The sequence below is a fragment of the Phragmites australis genome, chromosome 11, assembly GCF_958298935.1.
Source record: "Phragmites australis chromosome 11, lpPhrAust1.1, whole genome shotgun sequence".
NCBI lineage: Eukaryota > Viridiplantae > Streptophyta > Magnoliopsida > Poales > Poaceae > Phragmites > Phragmites australis.
In genome coordinates, this window is record NC_084931.1 from 13,143,250 (window position 1) to 13,158,733 (window position 15,484).

Here is a 15,484-nt window from a genome sequence, read left to right on the forward strand (position 1 = left end):
TGATCGAGAGCGCGGCAATTCGAATTATTCTTATACCCTGCAGCGGGGTACAACTTTACCCACACGACTTGAGAACCATTCGGCTTCTGCTACTCATGAAAGTACACACAAGGGGGTACTCGAGTCAACCTTTCTCATACCCGGAACCACCCACTTGCAATGCCCCTATGGCACCGGGGTTACCGCGAGCATGTCCTGGACACCTCCGGCTCCCTGCCACCTTGCTTCTCCTTTTCTTTTTCTCTTACGTGTCATAGAGCCGCAAGGAAAGTGTCGGCATGGCATATAATAATCGGCTTACCTTACCATTAGATCAGCATGTGATGAGTACGGTAAGCGCTAGAGCCAACTGTACCGACGGATGGCCTTAAACGATGCAAGAGGTCTATGGCACCCGGGTTCCTCTCTCGAACTACCCAGAGGACGCCTCCTGGGAAAAAGATACACCTAACACCGCCCATATCTTGTCTTAATCTCACACCTCAACCATTCATCTCAACCTCATCTTTGTATCTGTAAATGGTGATTGAGCCCTAAGCTCGCGAACAACGGCAGCACCGTCGCTCGACTTCTATCGAGGACCTAAGCATTGCTAAGCATTTCGAATAATTCTTGAAGCTAGACACCAACTATATCATCAAGGCTACAAGGATAAGGATTCATCAATAAGTCAAGGTAGAGATAATGCATCAACATAGGTTCTACCCATATCAATGCAAACATACATAAAGCATAATTTATCAATTTTAGACTCCATTTAAATCGAGCAAGGGTGCAGTATGCTTAGAAGCTTGCCTTTCTGCTCTGCGGTTTGCCTAATACTTCCCGAACAGAACTTTGCCGAAGTGGTGTGCCTCAGTGTCACCCTAGATCACACTCGCGTCATGCTCCGATTCTTCGTTCACAACTGAAGAATGCATGCAATGATGACCACGAATAACATGCAATAACAGATGCTCCACAATGCATGGCAAGGTGGAGATGCAATGGCATCATGACATGAGTTTTAAAGCCACAAAATTTTTTTAATTCGGATTAATGTTAAGCATCTACTCATTTTCATGGATTAATTAAGCTTAACACAAAGCTTAACCCTAAATAGGAATTTACTCATGTCTAACATGAGGGTGATTATTTTTAATGAGCACGGAATCAATTAAAAAGATTTACAAAATTGATTTCATCAATTTTGGAGCTACCAATATTTAATTATGGATTAATGAAGCTTAAACCTATTTTTATTAACCCATGCAATTTAAATACACATTTCATAGCTCCTAGTATTTTTAACATGTAGATCATTATCATATAAACCTAACAAAATTGGTTTCATGATTTTTGGAGCTACATACAATTTTATATGCATTTTACAAATTCCAGCCGATTTAATATTGAAAAAATATTCTATTTCGCATTTTCTGGAATTTCTCGATTATTAAAAAGCCCAGAAAACTTTTTGCACTCCTGGCCGCATAGCCACTAAGGCTGACAGTGGGCCTGACCGGTTTGACTCGGGTCAAAATTGAACCCCGCCCAGGCCAGCCACGGTGGGCGGAGCTGGCATGGTTCGCCGGCGGCAAACGGCACAACAGCGGTGGCCGGGGAGGACAGTAACACGATCAGTAGAGGTGCGCGAACTCGACTGGTGCACATGTCATCAATGGCGATGGTCGGAAGGCAACGAGCGGCGGCGCACGGTGCAAACAGCACGGCGGCAATAGGGTTCGGTGAGCCGACGGCTAAACGACGACGCAATCGAGCCGGACGAGCACCCCTACAGCATCTACACAAGCATGTGGACTCAATGGTGTGCTCATCAGCCGCTGGTCCGGACCGGAGCACGGCCGGCAACGTGCGGCCATGGGCGGTGGCACTCAGTTGCGCAAGGATTAGCGGGCCGGCAACGAGCTAAAGGAAATTGGACACGCGCAAAAGGAAGAGGTGAGCGAGGAGAAGCTCACCGCATGATTGGTTGGGGCAGAGAAGCTTCGGACCGGCGGTTTCGACGGTGAGGGGTGGAGCCACTTGGCCTGCGCCGAGGAAGACGACGCCCGTGCGGTGATTATGACTGGAGAAAGGTGGAATTCGTGTGAGAAGCGGTCGGTGATGCTCCCTGGGTTCTCTCTCTTACTTCTTGCAGCTCGGGCTCGACGGATTCGTGCTCGAGCACGGCAGATTTGGGTGACAACGTGGTGCTGCACTCTACTCTACTCTGTGCGCGTGGCTGAGTGAGAGACGGAGCCGAGAGAGACCAAGGGGAAGGAGATAAAGGCGACGCCAGCACCTCAGGAAGGAGCATGGTGCCGTGCTCGACTCGACCGACAACCTGGGTGGCCTCCAAAGTCAAGGAAATTGGCGGCCGTACCTGGAAGCAGCTCGGCTGAGAGAGGAGGTGAGAGGCAGAGAGAGGGATGACATGTGGTGCTGATGAATAGTGACTAACTAAGGAAAATATCATCTCCACTTCTTCTATTCAAAAGAATAACTTCCCCTGGATAAAAAATCATGGGACAAATTTTGTGTGAAACTACAATTCATGTGCAACCCATTTTAGCTGGTTTGACCCATTTTAGCCGAACGAGCACCCCTACAGCATCTACACAAGCATGTAGACTCAACAGTGTGCTCATCGGCTGCTAGGCCTGACCGGAGCACGGCTGGCGACGTGCGGCCATGGGCGGCGGCGCTCGGTTGCGCGAGGTGGAGCGCGCCGGCAACGGGCTAAAGGATATCAGACGCGTGCAAAAGGAAGAGGTGAGCGAGGAGAAGCTCACCGCATGATTGGTCGGGGTGGAGAAGCTTTAGACCGGTGGTTTCGATGGTGAGGGGTGGAGCCACTTGGCCTGCACCGAGGAAGACAACGCCCACGCGGTGATTCCGACCAGAGAAAGGTGGAATTCGTGTGAGAGGTGGTCGGTGATGCTCCCTGGGTTCTCTTTCTTGCTTCTTGCCACTCGGGCTTGACGGATTTGTGCTCGGGCGCGGTGGATTTGGGCGACGGTGTGGTTCTGCACTCTGCTCTACTCTGTGCGCACGGCTGAGTGAGAGAGGGAGCAGAGAGAGACCGAGGGGAAGGAGATGAACGCGACCCCAGCACCTCGGGAAGGAGCACGGTGCCGTGCTCGACTCGACCGGCGACGTGGCTGGCCTCCAAAGTCAAGGAAATCAGCGGCCGCCCCTGGAAGCAGCTTGGCTGAGAGAGGAGGTGAGAGGCAGAGAGAGGGATGACATGTGGGGCTGCTGAACAGTGACCGACTAAGGAAAATATCATCTCCACTTCTTCTATTCAAAAGAATATCTTCCCATGGTTCAAAAATCATGGGACAAATTTTGTGTGAAACTAGAATTCATGTGTAACCTATAGTTGCTGGTTTGACCCATAATGCCTGAGCTAAACTAAAATTTTCCAAACATGAAACCTTTTTTAACTTGTGGTAATTTTTATGCCATCAAAACCATCCCCAAAAATTTGGAAAATTCATTTATATTCTTCACATTACAGGGACTAATTTCTAAAATTGTTTTCAACCCTATGTTGTATAGAAATATTTTGAGTTGCTTAACAAAGCACCAATTAACATCAATTTTCACAATTTATGTTTAATTGATAATGCATGTTCATAATTCACCAAAACAATTAAGCATGATGCCAATGACGTTTACGATGTTTAATGACATGCTTAAGTCATCTGGCCTGTTACAGTGCTATCCCATGTTGGAGTTCAATGACAAACTCGATGTCCTAGTCCGGTGGCATTTCAGACAATTCTTCTATAAACACATTGGGGTACTTGCTCACAACCGGAATGGAAGTGAGGTCTGATGGGGAAAAAACTTCTAAGAAATAAAGGGAACAATCACTCTCCTTAAGACGGAGAGTGACTCAGGCATTTGAAGGACTTGTGAAAAAAATTGACCTCGATGCACACTAGATGGTTGCATCATTCCAAGTTAACCAATTCATACCCAAGATAATATCTAATCCTTTTGTGTCAATCACAAGGAGATTTGCACTGAAATTAACCCCATTGATAAGGATATTAGCATTTCAAACTATTTGGTTGGTGTATAGCTCACCACTAGGTGCCCTTATGATATGTGGTATAGACATAAGTTCGAGTGGAAACTGGATCTTGTGCATATCTCTTCTTAATAAATGAATGAGAAGCTCAAGAATCAAATAAAACTATGGTAGGATCAGAATCGATGGAAATCGTACCTAACAGGATGGTTGTGTCTTGACCAGCTTCTTCTACGGTAGTGTAGTAGACACGACCACACTTCAGATCTTGAACAACTTTTCTAGAATGTTGTTGTCTTGGGGAAACAACAGTCACAGGTGATATGAACTTCATGCCCACAGTTGTAGCAAGGGTCACGAATACCGAAAGTCCATCGAAGAACCACTCCCACTTCTTCTCATCCATGTTCACTTCCTTAGTTTTATATTGAGCTAAACAATAGAATTCCTACCCATACTCCATCACCATCTTGTTTCCTTGCTAGAGATCAAGAAAGGCATGCCTCTTGATATCCAACAAGCCTTTTGGGATATGATAGGCTCGAAATGCCTCATGAAACTCCACCTAAGTAAAACCATAGTCAGCCAGGTGCATAGCAATTTGGTTGGTCCACCAGGCACCCGCTGCTCCTTGAAGTTGTTGTGCGGCGTAGAGACCTTCTCATGGTCCCCCACCGAATGAGAGTGAGCTACTGCTCAATGGTGCAAAGCCAATGATCTGCATCCAAGGGATCGTTAGCCTTGGTGAGGGTAGAGGGTGGGGTTCGGAGAAAGTTAGAGTAGTCATCCCGACGATCAGCTGCATGATCGCTATAGGGAGTGTTGTTCTGAATAAGCGCTTGGAGGAGAAGGGTTTGGTCTTTGCAATTTTGCTTGATCCGCATCAATACATCGGCCAAGGTTGGAGGAGATGGGCGTGTAGGTGGTGGAGGTGATCCTTGCACTCAAGAACCCTCCGGGCATTCATTCCTGGCTACAGTGTGGGTTCTCATCCCATTATTAGGAAAAGTTAGCAACGACAAGGGAGAAAGAAAAGATGGGCAATATACTTCATTTTAGAAATTCAAAATAGGTTGGATCAAGGCATGTGAAGCTCGTGAGAACATATTACAACAAGGGAGAATGCATGTTCAAAAATAAGGTGCAGCATGGGTATGCACATCACCTAACTCACTGCTCACAATGTGTTATGTGCTTGTGTTAGGACTCAGACCGCGAGACTAGCGATCAGACTGCTGGCACCAATGGTTGAACCACTGCCATGGCGATCAGACTGCGGGAGGTCTAGAGCCAGGCAATAGCCTTTCTACCACATTCAACACATCACACATTTCAATAGTGAAAATAAATGTGATCCAACATCCACGATTGTCCTCTTAATAAGTTTACGAATCCCTATTACATGGTTCTCAACCCCAACTAGCCTAGAACCATTTGCCATACAGAGATCTAGCAAACTCCTTAGGAAATTCATCCAAAAGGTAAGCTTGAGGAGATCCCATATCATCGAGAGTACTTGGGTGTGTAAGATGCTCTGACTCGCCTAACAGCATTTCCCTCATGACATATGAACTATAAAACTAGGGCACTTGCAATTCATTTGATGCTCTCACACCTTGGCCATGGGGATGAGTTATTTGTATGCCTAGCACCACTGGAAAGCGATGAGACCGAGGTGCCTTCCCATATGAGTTATATGGCCCTCTCCATACAACACCTTGTGGTTCACCAATTTGCAGCGCACTTGCAAATCCATCTCATGTTGCAGTCTATTATAACACCTTTGCATCTCCCACAATTTAGCCACTATGCAATGGTATGATTGGTCCAAGGAGCGAACCAACTCTACCATGTGGTGCTTGTTTAGTGGGGCTGCGTCTAGAACATCTTCAAAGGTGTTGCTGTTGTTGCCTCCTCGAAAGGGAAAATGGATGAATGGGTAACTCGCTATAAAGGGTGACCATCACCTTCTACGACACCACTTGAATCACTATTTCTTCCAAAGTTCCAGTTGCTTCAAAGTAGTGAGGGTTGGCTCCGCCTTCAATGATAAGCGCTTGGATGTCCATGGTCGCCAAATAGTCCACCAAGTCATGTCTAATTCCTCGACCATGCATTGTATACTTGAGCGCAAAGGTGAAACTTGTGTGCCAAAGCATCTCATGGAGGAGTGCTGGGAAACATTCAACGCCCTCGGCATGAGTAGCCATCACCATGGTAAAAGTGGCCATCCATAAGTAATGAAAGAACAAACAGAGTTACAAATCCATTTAATTACTTATAGCATGAAGCAATAAGGGAAGACATAGTTCTGGGATGAGGGAAGAAGTAAATTGAGCAACCTATCATAATTTTAAAGTTCTACTTCAATTAATGGTTCTTAGTGGGGTTGCCAAATTTTATCTACTCCCATGTTACAAAATCTAGGGTCACTCAGTTGATCCTTGCTCTGATGCCACACCTGTGAGAGCCGTCCAAATCGCATTCAGCTTAATCAAATGTGTCGAATAGCTATAAAGATGAGGGCTAGCACATCCCATCAACCAACGTGTCACATTCTAACACACATCTAAACCACTCATTGCACAACCAATCGATTAAAACGAGCGCAATTCCGGTATTCCCGGTACATGCCTGCCAGGATCACACATGTACCTTTACATACATTCATCACGATAAGGTACAACAAGTGTAAAAATATATTACAGCATGGTTAAAATTAGGTTATCAGAGTAAAAGTAACTAGTGTCAAGTTATCCATACACTTAGCATAAAACAAAGAACAGAAACTAGATTATAAGAAGTTCATTCTAGTACATAGTTCATCTAAATACGCAACAAAAAAATATGTAAAACCAAATTATGAAAGAAGCTGATGATGCTTTTGCCCTCAAGCATCTTTGGGATTAGTCTCGTGTCGCTTGGCTTTACTCTTGCCCATCGACAGCATCGGTGGGATAAAAGTAACCAAACACCGGCTCATCCTCACCTGCAACAAAAATGCATCAATAGCACCATGAGTATGAAGGTACTCGCAAGAGTTACACATATGGGTATATATATTCCTGACTCAGAGGATAATGCATTTGGTTGTGGCATGGACCTTAAGCCATAAGTTAACACATTTGCTTAAATGAAATTTTCATCATCTTAATGTGTACGCACCTAAGTATGAAGACTTTGGTGACTCAACTAACATGACCCTCTTTTTCCTAAATTCTACCCACAGCTTCATGAATAACCTTAACCAAGTGATCACCCAAATGAATCATATCACCCTTTACCTTTCATACTCTTCCCCGATGAGCATGACCATCATCTCAAGAACATCATGCGACTCTACAACGAAATGTTAGGACATCAATCATGCTCATGACTGAGAGCACAACAATTTGAATTGTTCTTACAACCCTACAAGGGGTACATATTTACCCACACGACATGACTCCATCCTCTCAGCCCACGTGGCAACCTTTCTGATATACGCTGCATCAGACAGGCCCATGCCTACACCACCGAGGATATCTAGTTTATGTCGGGGCTCTTCTTCATTGGATACCATGATGGTCCTTGCCGCCACAATATAAACTTCTCCATCTCATCATTTTTCTCAACACAACCCAGGGCCACAGTTAGTCGATGTACACAATATACGATATTCAGCTCATCCATCCCATGTACAGATAAGTGTTGGGCACATGAAAACATCAATATGGTCCTTAATTAACTCAAGCGAGGCTATGACATCCGAGACTCCTTTCTCATATGTCTCTACCACCCGCTCAAGTCTTGTAACCAACACACTTACCGCATTAACTTAACCATCATCGTAGAGTTTGTAATACATGTCCTATCCTCACGAACGATGGCGACATCCACCGCTCGACTTCTACAGATACGCTTAGCATAGCTAAGCATTTATCAATCACTAGATTTGATTATATTCATTACCCATGGTTACAAGGATGTTGTCACATCAATAGTAAGGAAAGTAATGCAACAATATAGGATCTACCCGCTTGACCTTAGTAACTCAAACTTACTTAATGCAACTAACCCATACAATAGTAGCAAGTTAACTCACATGACCATTGTAAAGTAAGCGTGCAATATGATAGATGCTATTGGTTTTCCAGTGCTTTGTTCACATACAACTCTGGTTTAATGTCGGTCTCAACTTCTTGAACTATTGACACGTCACTCTCTAATCAATGGAATAACACATAGAATAAATAAAAGAACGAGCGAAGGGATATGCTTTATGATGCATGATCACCAATGAGATGCAATGTGACATTTTATGAAAACATTTGCAAAGGAGTGCTAATCGATTGGGCTAGAAAATTTTTAAACATTGCATGACACAACATAAGCTCAGTGAGTACTGAGTGGCTAGCGGTTAGACTAGGGTAGGTGGCGGCCAGACTGTGGGGGTCGAACAGAGAAGAAAATGATACTGAGTAAACCTAGCGGTCAGAGCGGCCCACTAGCGATCAAAACGCTAGTTCTGGTGGTAAGATTGGCCCTGGTGGTGATCTGACTTCTAACTATGTATTTTGACTTGAAGTCTAACCTGTCACAACCCTGTAGTTAGATCGACCCAGGTGGCTGTCAGATCGTTGGGTCTAACTAGCAGCCTCGGCAAGGTCACGATGAAGGATCAGCAAGGGTGGTACCAAAACACTCTACAAGGTTATGGGAGTTCATTTTGGGTAGTTTGGGCGACATGCACGGTGCCAAACTCGAGAACCCCATGGATGATGTCCATGGCTAAGGGTGAAGCTCGGGTCTAAACTAATGGGGATCTATTCGAGCTCAAGGGTGATGGGGAAATGATTGGGGAAGTCTTACCTTTATGTGGGGAAGCTTTCTTGAGGGTTGACTGACTCCGGGGAAGTTTTGATTCAAAGATTGGGCTCTGCGGCGATGGTTGGCCTTGAGGTGGAAGAAGACGTGGGGAAGCTTTTACAGTAAGAAGATGGCGGTGAGGAGCTCGGGGGAAGCCTTCTCTGTTGATCTCCGATTATCGTGGTAGTCGAGGTGGCCACCCTCTCTCTCAGTTTTGGTGGAGGAAATGAGTGAGGGAGAGAGAGTGAGAGAGTCGAGGGGGTTTAAAGTGGTGCTCTGAGCTTTTGTGGTGAGACAGCGGGCTAGCCCCACGTGTAGCCTTCTTTTCCCGTTTCTTCCAATCATTTTCCTTATCCTTTCTAAATAGTTTTGGACTATTTAAACTACCTTCAAACAATTCTCACTCATATATATATATATATATATATATATATATATATATATATATATATATATATATATATATATATATATATATATATATATATATATATATATATATAGTAGAAATGTGAGTCATTTATCAACATAACATTTCAAAAAGCTTTTGAAATACGAGTCGTAAACATAAAGTATTATGTAATGATGTTTGTGTGTGCTCGAGTAGATTAGGATTTTTGGGTGTGACATCAAGTGCATATATGAAGGTAAAAAAGAATTTAAATCACTTTAATTACATAATAACAAAAGAAAAAGAAAAACGTTGGAGCTAATGGGCTGTGTACTTTTGGGCTCTTTGGGGCGTGTGCCCCATAGGTGGCCTCCATATACCATTGAATTGATCTTCTAAAAAAATTAAGAATTGATAATTTTATTTGTTGGGCATGATTACGAGTTGATGTGACGTGGTGTAAATGAGGCATATGTAGGGATACAAGCGGATATCCAGTAGGTAATTATGGGTCAATATATTAGGTCATTTGCATCATTGTTTACATGGTGGGGATGTATCTTTAGTTCGAATGAGTTTTGGATGGATCCAATGATTGAAAAAAAACTTGCATCGCTATATACATGGGTAGTGTGTGTATTCATTGTCCCATCTTGTATAACAATGTAATGCACTTATATGTTATTCATAAATACATATCCTGATGTTGTATATTGAAGTCAGATATACAGACTTATAGATTCATTTCTACGCTACTTAAGCGAGTCAGTTTCACTTAAAATAGTCGGACATCCGACAAATAGCTGGCGTATGTCTCACACGAGTGGTCGATAGCATTCTGCTATGCACCTCGCTCCATTATTTGGCTGCACGATTTTGAAGATGGGAGACTTTTGATTTATAATATGTTTTAATAATTATGTTTCTTACGACATGACCAACAGAATAACACAAGTAATGTGCATATTCTACCTTACAACTAATAATAGTAGCATTTCTTCCATTGAGATGTCCGCACGCAAAGCATTTCTTCCCCAAGAAAATAATTGAACAGAAATGGAGGAGGAACAATAGTTTCTCTGTGGCGGAAGCAATTATACAAAAATATTGCAGAGTGGTGCGCCCACTAAACGAGCAGAGCAGGCTTGTTCATAATTCTTTAGCAAATTATCTAAGAAAATGCTGTGCGCAGCAAATGATTTAATTAAATGCCGACATACGGGCACGCTGATGTGCCTTTGGCCCATTGCCATCATAGTTTTCCGCCCAAGTTTCCACTCCATTGAGAAGAGTTTGCCCCGGAATTGATGGCTTGACGGCGTTCATACTAGATCAGTGTAAGGCCACCATGTAGAGTGCTATCCTATGCAGAAGTCCACTAGCTGATACTCCCTTCAGTTTGACATAAATATCATTTTAATATAAATACAGTCTTTAAAATATAACTTTAACTATTACTTTTTGCTTTAATATATTAATAAAATATAGAAAAAATATATTATTATGAAAATAGTTTTTAAGATAAATCTACTCATATTATTTTCAAATATCCAAACTCAATATAGTAATTTGTAGCTAAAATTTGAAACAGTTCATTACATACAAACTAAAACAATACTTATTTTAAACTTAAGGAAGAAGATGGTTTGCATCCTGATTATTCACTATTCGAAGTGGAGAAACCACTCAAGTAGTGCTGTTACGATGCAATCAGTGAGTGCCTGGTGCTCACTTCATTTAGTCCTGAGCGGTCATAAAGAGTACTGCATCAGCGACAATACCACTATATAAGAAGCACCAGCCATGTAGGACAGGGCGCAACAGCAGCAACTGATCCACGAAGTCATCAATGAGGCCCCTCATCGTGCTTGGTCTGGTCCTGGTGCTCGCCGGGGTCGCGCTGGAGGGCGCGGACGGTGCTGGCGAGTGCGGGAGGGCCTCCGCTGATAGGGTGGCGCTGCGGCTGGCGCCATGCATCTCGGCGGCCGACGACCCGCAGTCGACACCGACGAGCAGCTGCTGCTCGGCCGTGCACACAATCGGGCAGAGCCCCAGCTGCCTCTGCGCCGTCATGCTGTCCGGAACTGCCAGGGCTGCCGGGATCAAGCCGGAGGTCGCCATTACAATCCCCAAGCGCTGCAACATGGCCGATCGTCCCGTCGGCTACAAGTGCGGAGGTACGTGCACAAATCTGTAGAATCTAGTAAAGATCACATTCATACAAATATATGCTGCGAACAATTTTGTTGCAGTCCTCACCTTAGTTTGTTTTACATGACAGACTACACGCTGCCCTGACGACCTCGTGAGTAAGGCTGTGCACGATCAACAAGATGGATGCTATGAACAGCTTTGTGTTGGAATAAACGAGTCCCGCGTGTACCATTTACGCAGTGCTATGGCCATATCAATGGACTATGCTTGTGGTGTATGTGAAAAATATGTTTCGTTTTGTCTTAAGATAAGAATAAACGTGTGCTTGTTCTAATGTATTCAAGCGAGTGATTCAACATACATTGAGCTCGGCACTGCATAAGCATGCATGTTTCCTTGCTGTTGAAATACCATATCTATTTTTAAGGTGCTCTTACTTTCGCACAGGGGCGGATCTGCGTTAGACCAAGGGTGTTCAGCTGAATACCTAAGAATTTTGGCGAATAAACAACAATTAAGAAGCTATCACTATTACAGGAGCACTAGTAAATATCGGGCTATCATAATCTGTTGATTAAAAAGAAGCGATGATGTTAATCAAGTATTGACGTCAGTTCATACCATGAGCCGCTAATAATACTATCATTATCGATTTATAGTTTGAATTGATAGTGATAATGATAGGAGTATAATTCTCAGTTCATGTTATGAACCGACAATGATAATTGATGAACACACAGCTGCAATACTCAAATTTGCCAGATCTTTCACGGCACTAAACAACAATACTAAGTCTTCTCTGGATTTTAATCAGTCGAACAACTTGTGATTAGTGTTGTCCTCCTTTGATCTCATAAGTAAACTTGGCTGGAGTACAAATAGTACTAGAGACAACAACATTAAAGAATTGTGATCTGGATAGTGAATTTTAGAGTTGCAAGTTACTAGTCCAGTAGCTAACTGAAAGTAGTAGGATAACTGTATTTTCCTGATGTGATTAGTAATCTGTAATTATGATCAAGTAGCAGCAGAAATCTCTCGACCAGCAGTCGCAATATCACAAGCAGTACCAAACTGATTCTCGGCAAAGTAGATAAACTAGCAACTTCTGACAGCAGGTGATAGCAGTAAGATAATAGATCAAACCTACTTTGGCACTAGTAGGAATAAATACTTGTGCAGAATTAAAAGAGTACAAATTCGCACAAAAGTTCAGCAGTAAATAGCAGAGGGAATTGACCTGCAAACCAGAGGGAACAGCATGCCAAGCCCTAAATATACTTTCACCCGCAGTCACGATGAACCACGATCAGAAGATGGGGATTCCGCAAGAATCAAGCAGTGTACCCAAGAACAATCCCTGATCACGCACTCCAAGCTCCAACACAAGGATTGGCAGCAAATTAAGTAGATAATAGCAGATGGGATTGGCCGCAAATTTAGTAGATAATAGCAAATGTGATCGCCATCTGTGTTTGGAGGGACACCCTCCACAAAAACAACATCAAAAACTAATCTCTCCCACAAGAAATCTGCTAATCTGCGTCACAGTTACATAGTTTTTTTGTCACAAACACTACATAAAAAAGGGACAAAAAGACATACATAGACCCGTCACTTACGTTGTCTCAGGTCCGGAATAGATATTTACCCATCACAGATAACAAATAATAGGTGACGGATCGTAATATTATCTATCACCTATAACATGAGTGATAGGTAATAACTAAACCTGTCGCCTATGACTTGGTCATAAGTGACAAGTCTTCCTACACCAGTCATAAGTGACGGGTCATGTTACGACCCGTCACTTATGACCCTTGCAAAGGTGACAGATCTCTCTAGGCCAGTTATAAGTGACGGGTCGTAATATTTTCCGTCACTTATAACAAATAATAAGTGATGGGTAATATTATCACCTATCACTTATTACTTAGATCTGTTTTAACACCTGGCCAGTCACTGTACGGGCGAACAGTTACTCAATAGTTCCACTCGTACAGTGCTGGCGATTTTCACCAGCTCTGGTAGAGATTTTTTAATATATTATTGATTTAAAGTTTGAATTGATGCTAGATCTTTCAAGGTTTGCATCTCCCATTTTATCCTCCTTTCTTTCTCCTCTAATTCCTATTTGGTAGATTTATTGTGCTTTGAGTTGTAATCGGCTATTTTGCATCTTTATCCAAAATCTTAGTACAAGTGAGTTGTATTTATGTTAGATTTGATACTAGGTTTGCTCGATCTACCGCGAGATGCCACAGATCTTGTGTATTTGTATGGAATTTTTAATCGCATGCTTAACCATGAAATTAAGGTAATTATTAATGAAAAATGAATGTTTTACATTAATTGTAGATGACGGATATAAGTTGGATGTACCTTGAGACCCGAACTTGTCCGGAGTACCTGAGCGGGGTGAAACATTTCATGAGTGCTGCCTTGGCGGATATGAAAGATCGTGGTAAAACGGCAATGTATTGTCCATGTCACGACTGCAATAATGATAAGAAGCTCTTCAAACCAGACAATGTCCATATACACTTGGTCATGCATGGATTTAAAAACAATTATACATGTTGGAACAAACATGGCGAGAAAGGCCTTAACGAGGGAGAGTTGGATCGAGCCCTCTATGCCGGCAGTGTGGATCAAGGACTTACATCCGGTAAAATAGATCATGATCTCAGGGATGAGGACATATTAGGTTTCAATGATAATAGTCTCGAGGATTTTGTGGAGAATGTGGAGTGGGACGACGAGTATAACAATAGTGAGTTTGCTAAATTCTAGGACTTTGTACGGGATTCCAAGACACCTCTTTATCCCAACTATAATGAGAAGTACAAGCGGATATTTGGGAACCTAAAGTTTTTACAGTTGAAGGCAACCTATGGTTGGACTGACAAGAGTTTCGAAGCATTGCTGATCTTTTAAGGGACATGCTACCGAAGGGGAACATGGTGCCCGAGGGCATCTACGACACGAAGAAGATAATTTGTCCTTTAGGACTGGAAATAGAAAAAAAATACATGCATGTAAGCAGAATTGTATCTTGTTTTGTGCAGAGTATGCAGAGCTAGATCAATGCCCCATTTGTGGAAGCCATCGATATAAGCGTAGAAATGATGGTGGTGACAGGGATGGAGGAAAGAAAAGTAAAGGTGGTCCTAGGAAGGTAGTGTGGTATTTTCCTGTAATTCCCCGTCCGAAACGTCTGTTTGCCAACAGAAATGAGGCACAATTGGTGCGTTGGAATAAAGAGAGTCGTAAGAATGACACAATGATATAGTGCCCGGTGGATTCCGCTCAATGGCGAATCGCTGATTCCACTTTTGGTTGGGTTGCTAAAGAATTGAGAAATATTAGGTTTTCTATGAGCACAGATGGCATGAATCCGTTCGGTAACATGAGTACCTCACATAGCACCTGGCCTGTTGTATTTTCGATCTACAACCTTTCACCCTGGCTTTGTAACAATTAGAAATACATTATGTCGTCGATCTTGATATTAGGACCGAAACAACCTGACGACGATATCGATGTGCACCATAGACCTTTAGTCGATGATCTTAAGAAACTCTGGTAGAAAGGTGTCGAGGTTTGGGATCAGTACAAGCAAGAGTACTTTACCTTGCACACCATGTTATCTGTCATCATCAATGATCTGTCAGTACTTCATAACTTGTCAGGTCAAAGCAAAAGAAAAGGTGAAGCTTGCCCACATTGCTTAGATGACGCATGCAATTTGAGGTTGAACAACTCAAAGAAAATAGTTTATATGCGGCATCTACGTTTCCTTCCTAGGAAGCACCCGTACCCGAAATATGGATAGAAGTTTGATGGCACAAGGGAGAAAGCATTACCTCTGAGGCATTTTAGCGGGGAAGATATCCACAATCTGGTTAATAATATTAATGTTGTTCTTGGAAAGCAAAAACAATCCTCCAAAGATGATGAACAATTAGGAGTGTGGAACAAGAAATTAATACTATTCGAGCTAGAGTATTAAGAAAAATTAAATGTTCGCCACTCTATCAACAATATGCATGTAAAGAAGAATATTTGCG

At 42.9% G+C, this 15,484-nt stretch overlaps 1 protein-coding gene across 1 annotated transcript; it reads left to right on the top strand.

Annotated features, from left to right (window-relative positions):
- The first annotated feature begins 11,064 nt into the window (after nucleotides 1-11,064).
- On the top strand, nucleotides 11,065-11,752 carry LOC133884902 (non-specific lipid-transfer protein 4-like). Its single transcript, XM_062324494.1, has 2 exons — nucleotides 11,065-11,437; nucleotides 11,542-11,752. Exons 1-2 carry the CDS (start codon nucleotides 11,110-11,112, stop codon nucleotides 11,556-11,558), a joined length of 345 nt encoding a protein of 114 aa, XP_062180478.1. The 5' UTR covers nucleotides 11,065-11,109; the 3' UTR covers nucleotides 11,559-11,752.
- The last annotated feature ends 3,732 nt before the right edge of the window (nucleotides 11,753-15,484 follow it).

What these genes read in the sequence shown, in the direction of transcription:
- LOC133884902 (XM_062324494.1), top strand. Translation starts at nt 11,110, where the DNA reads ATGAGGCCCCTCATCGTGCTTGGTCTGGTCCTGGTGCTCGCCGGGGTC.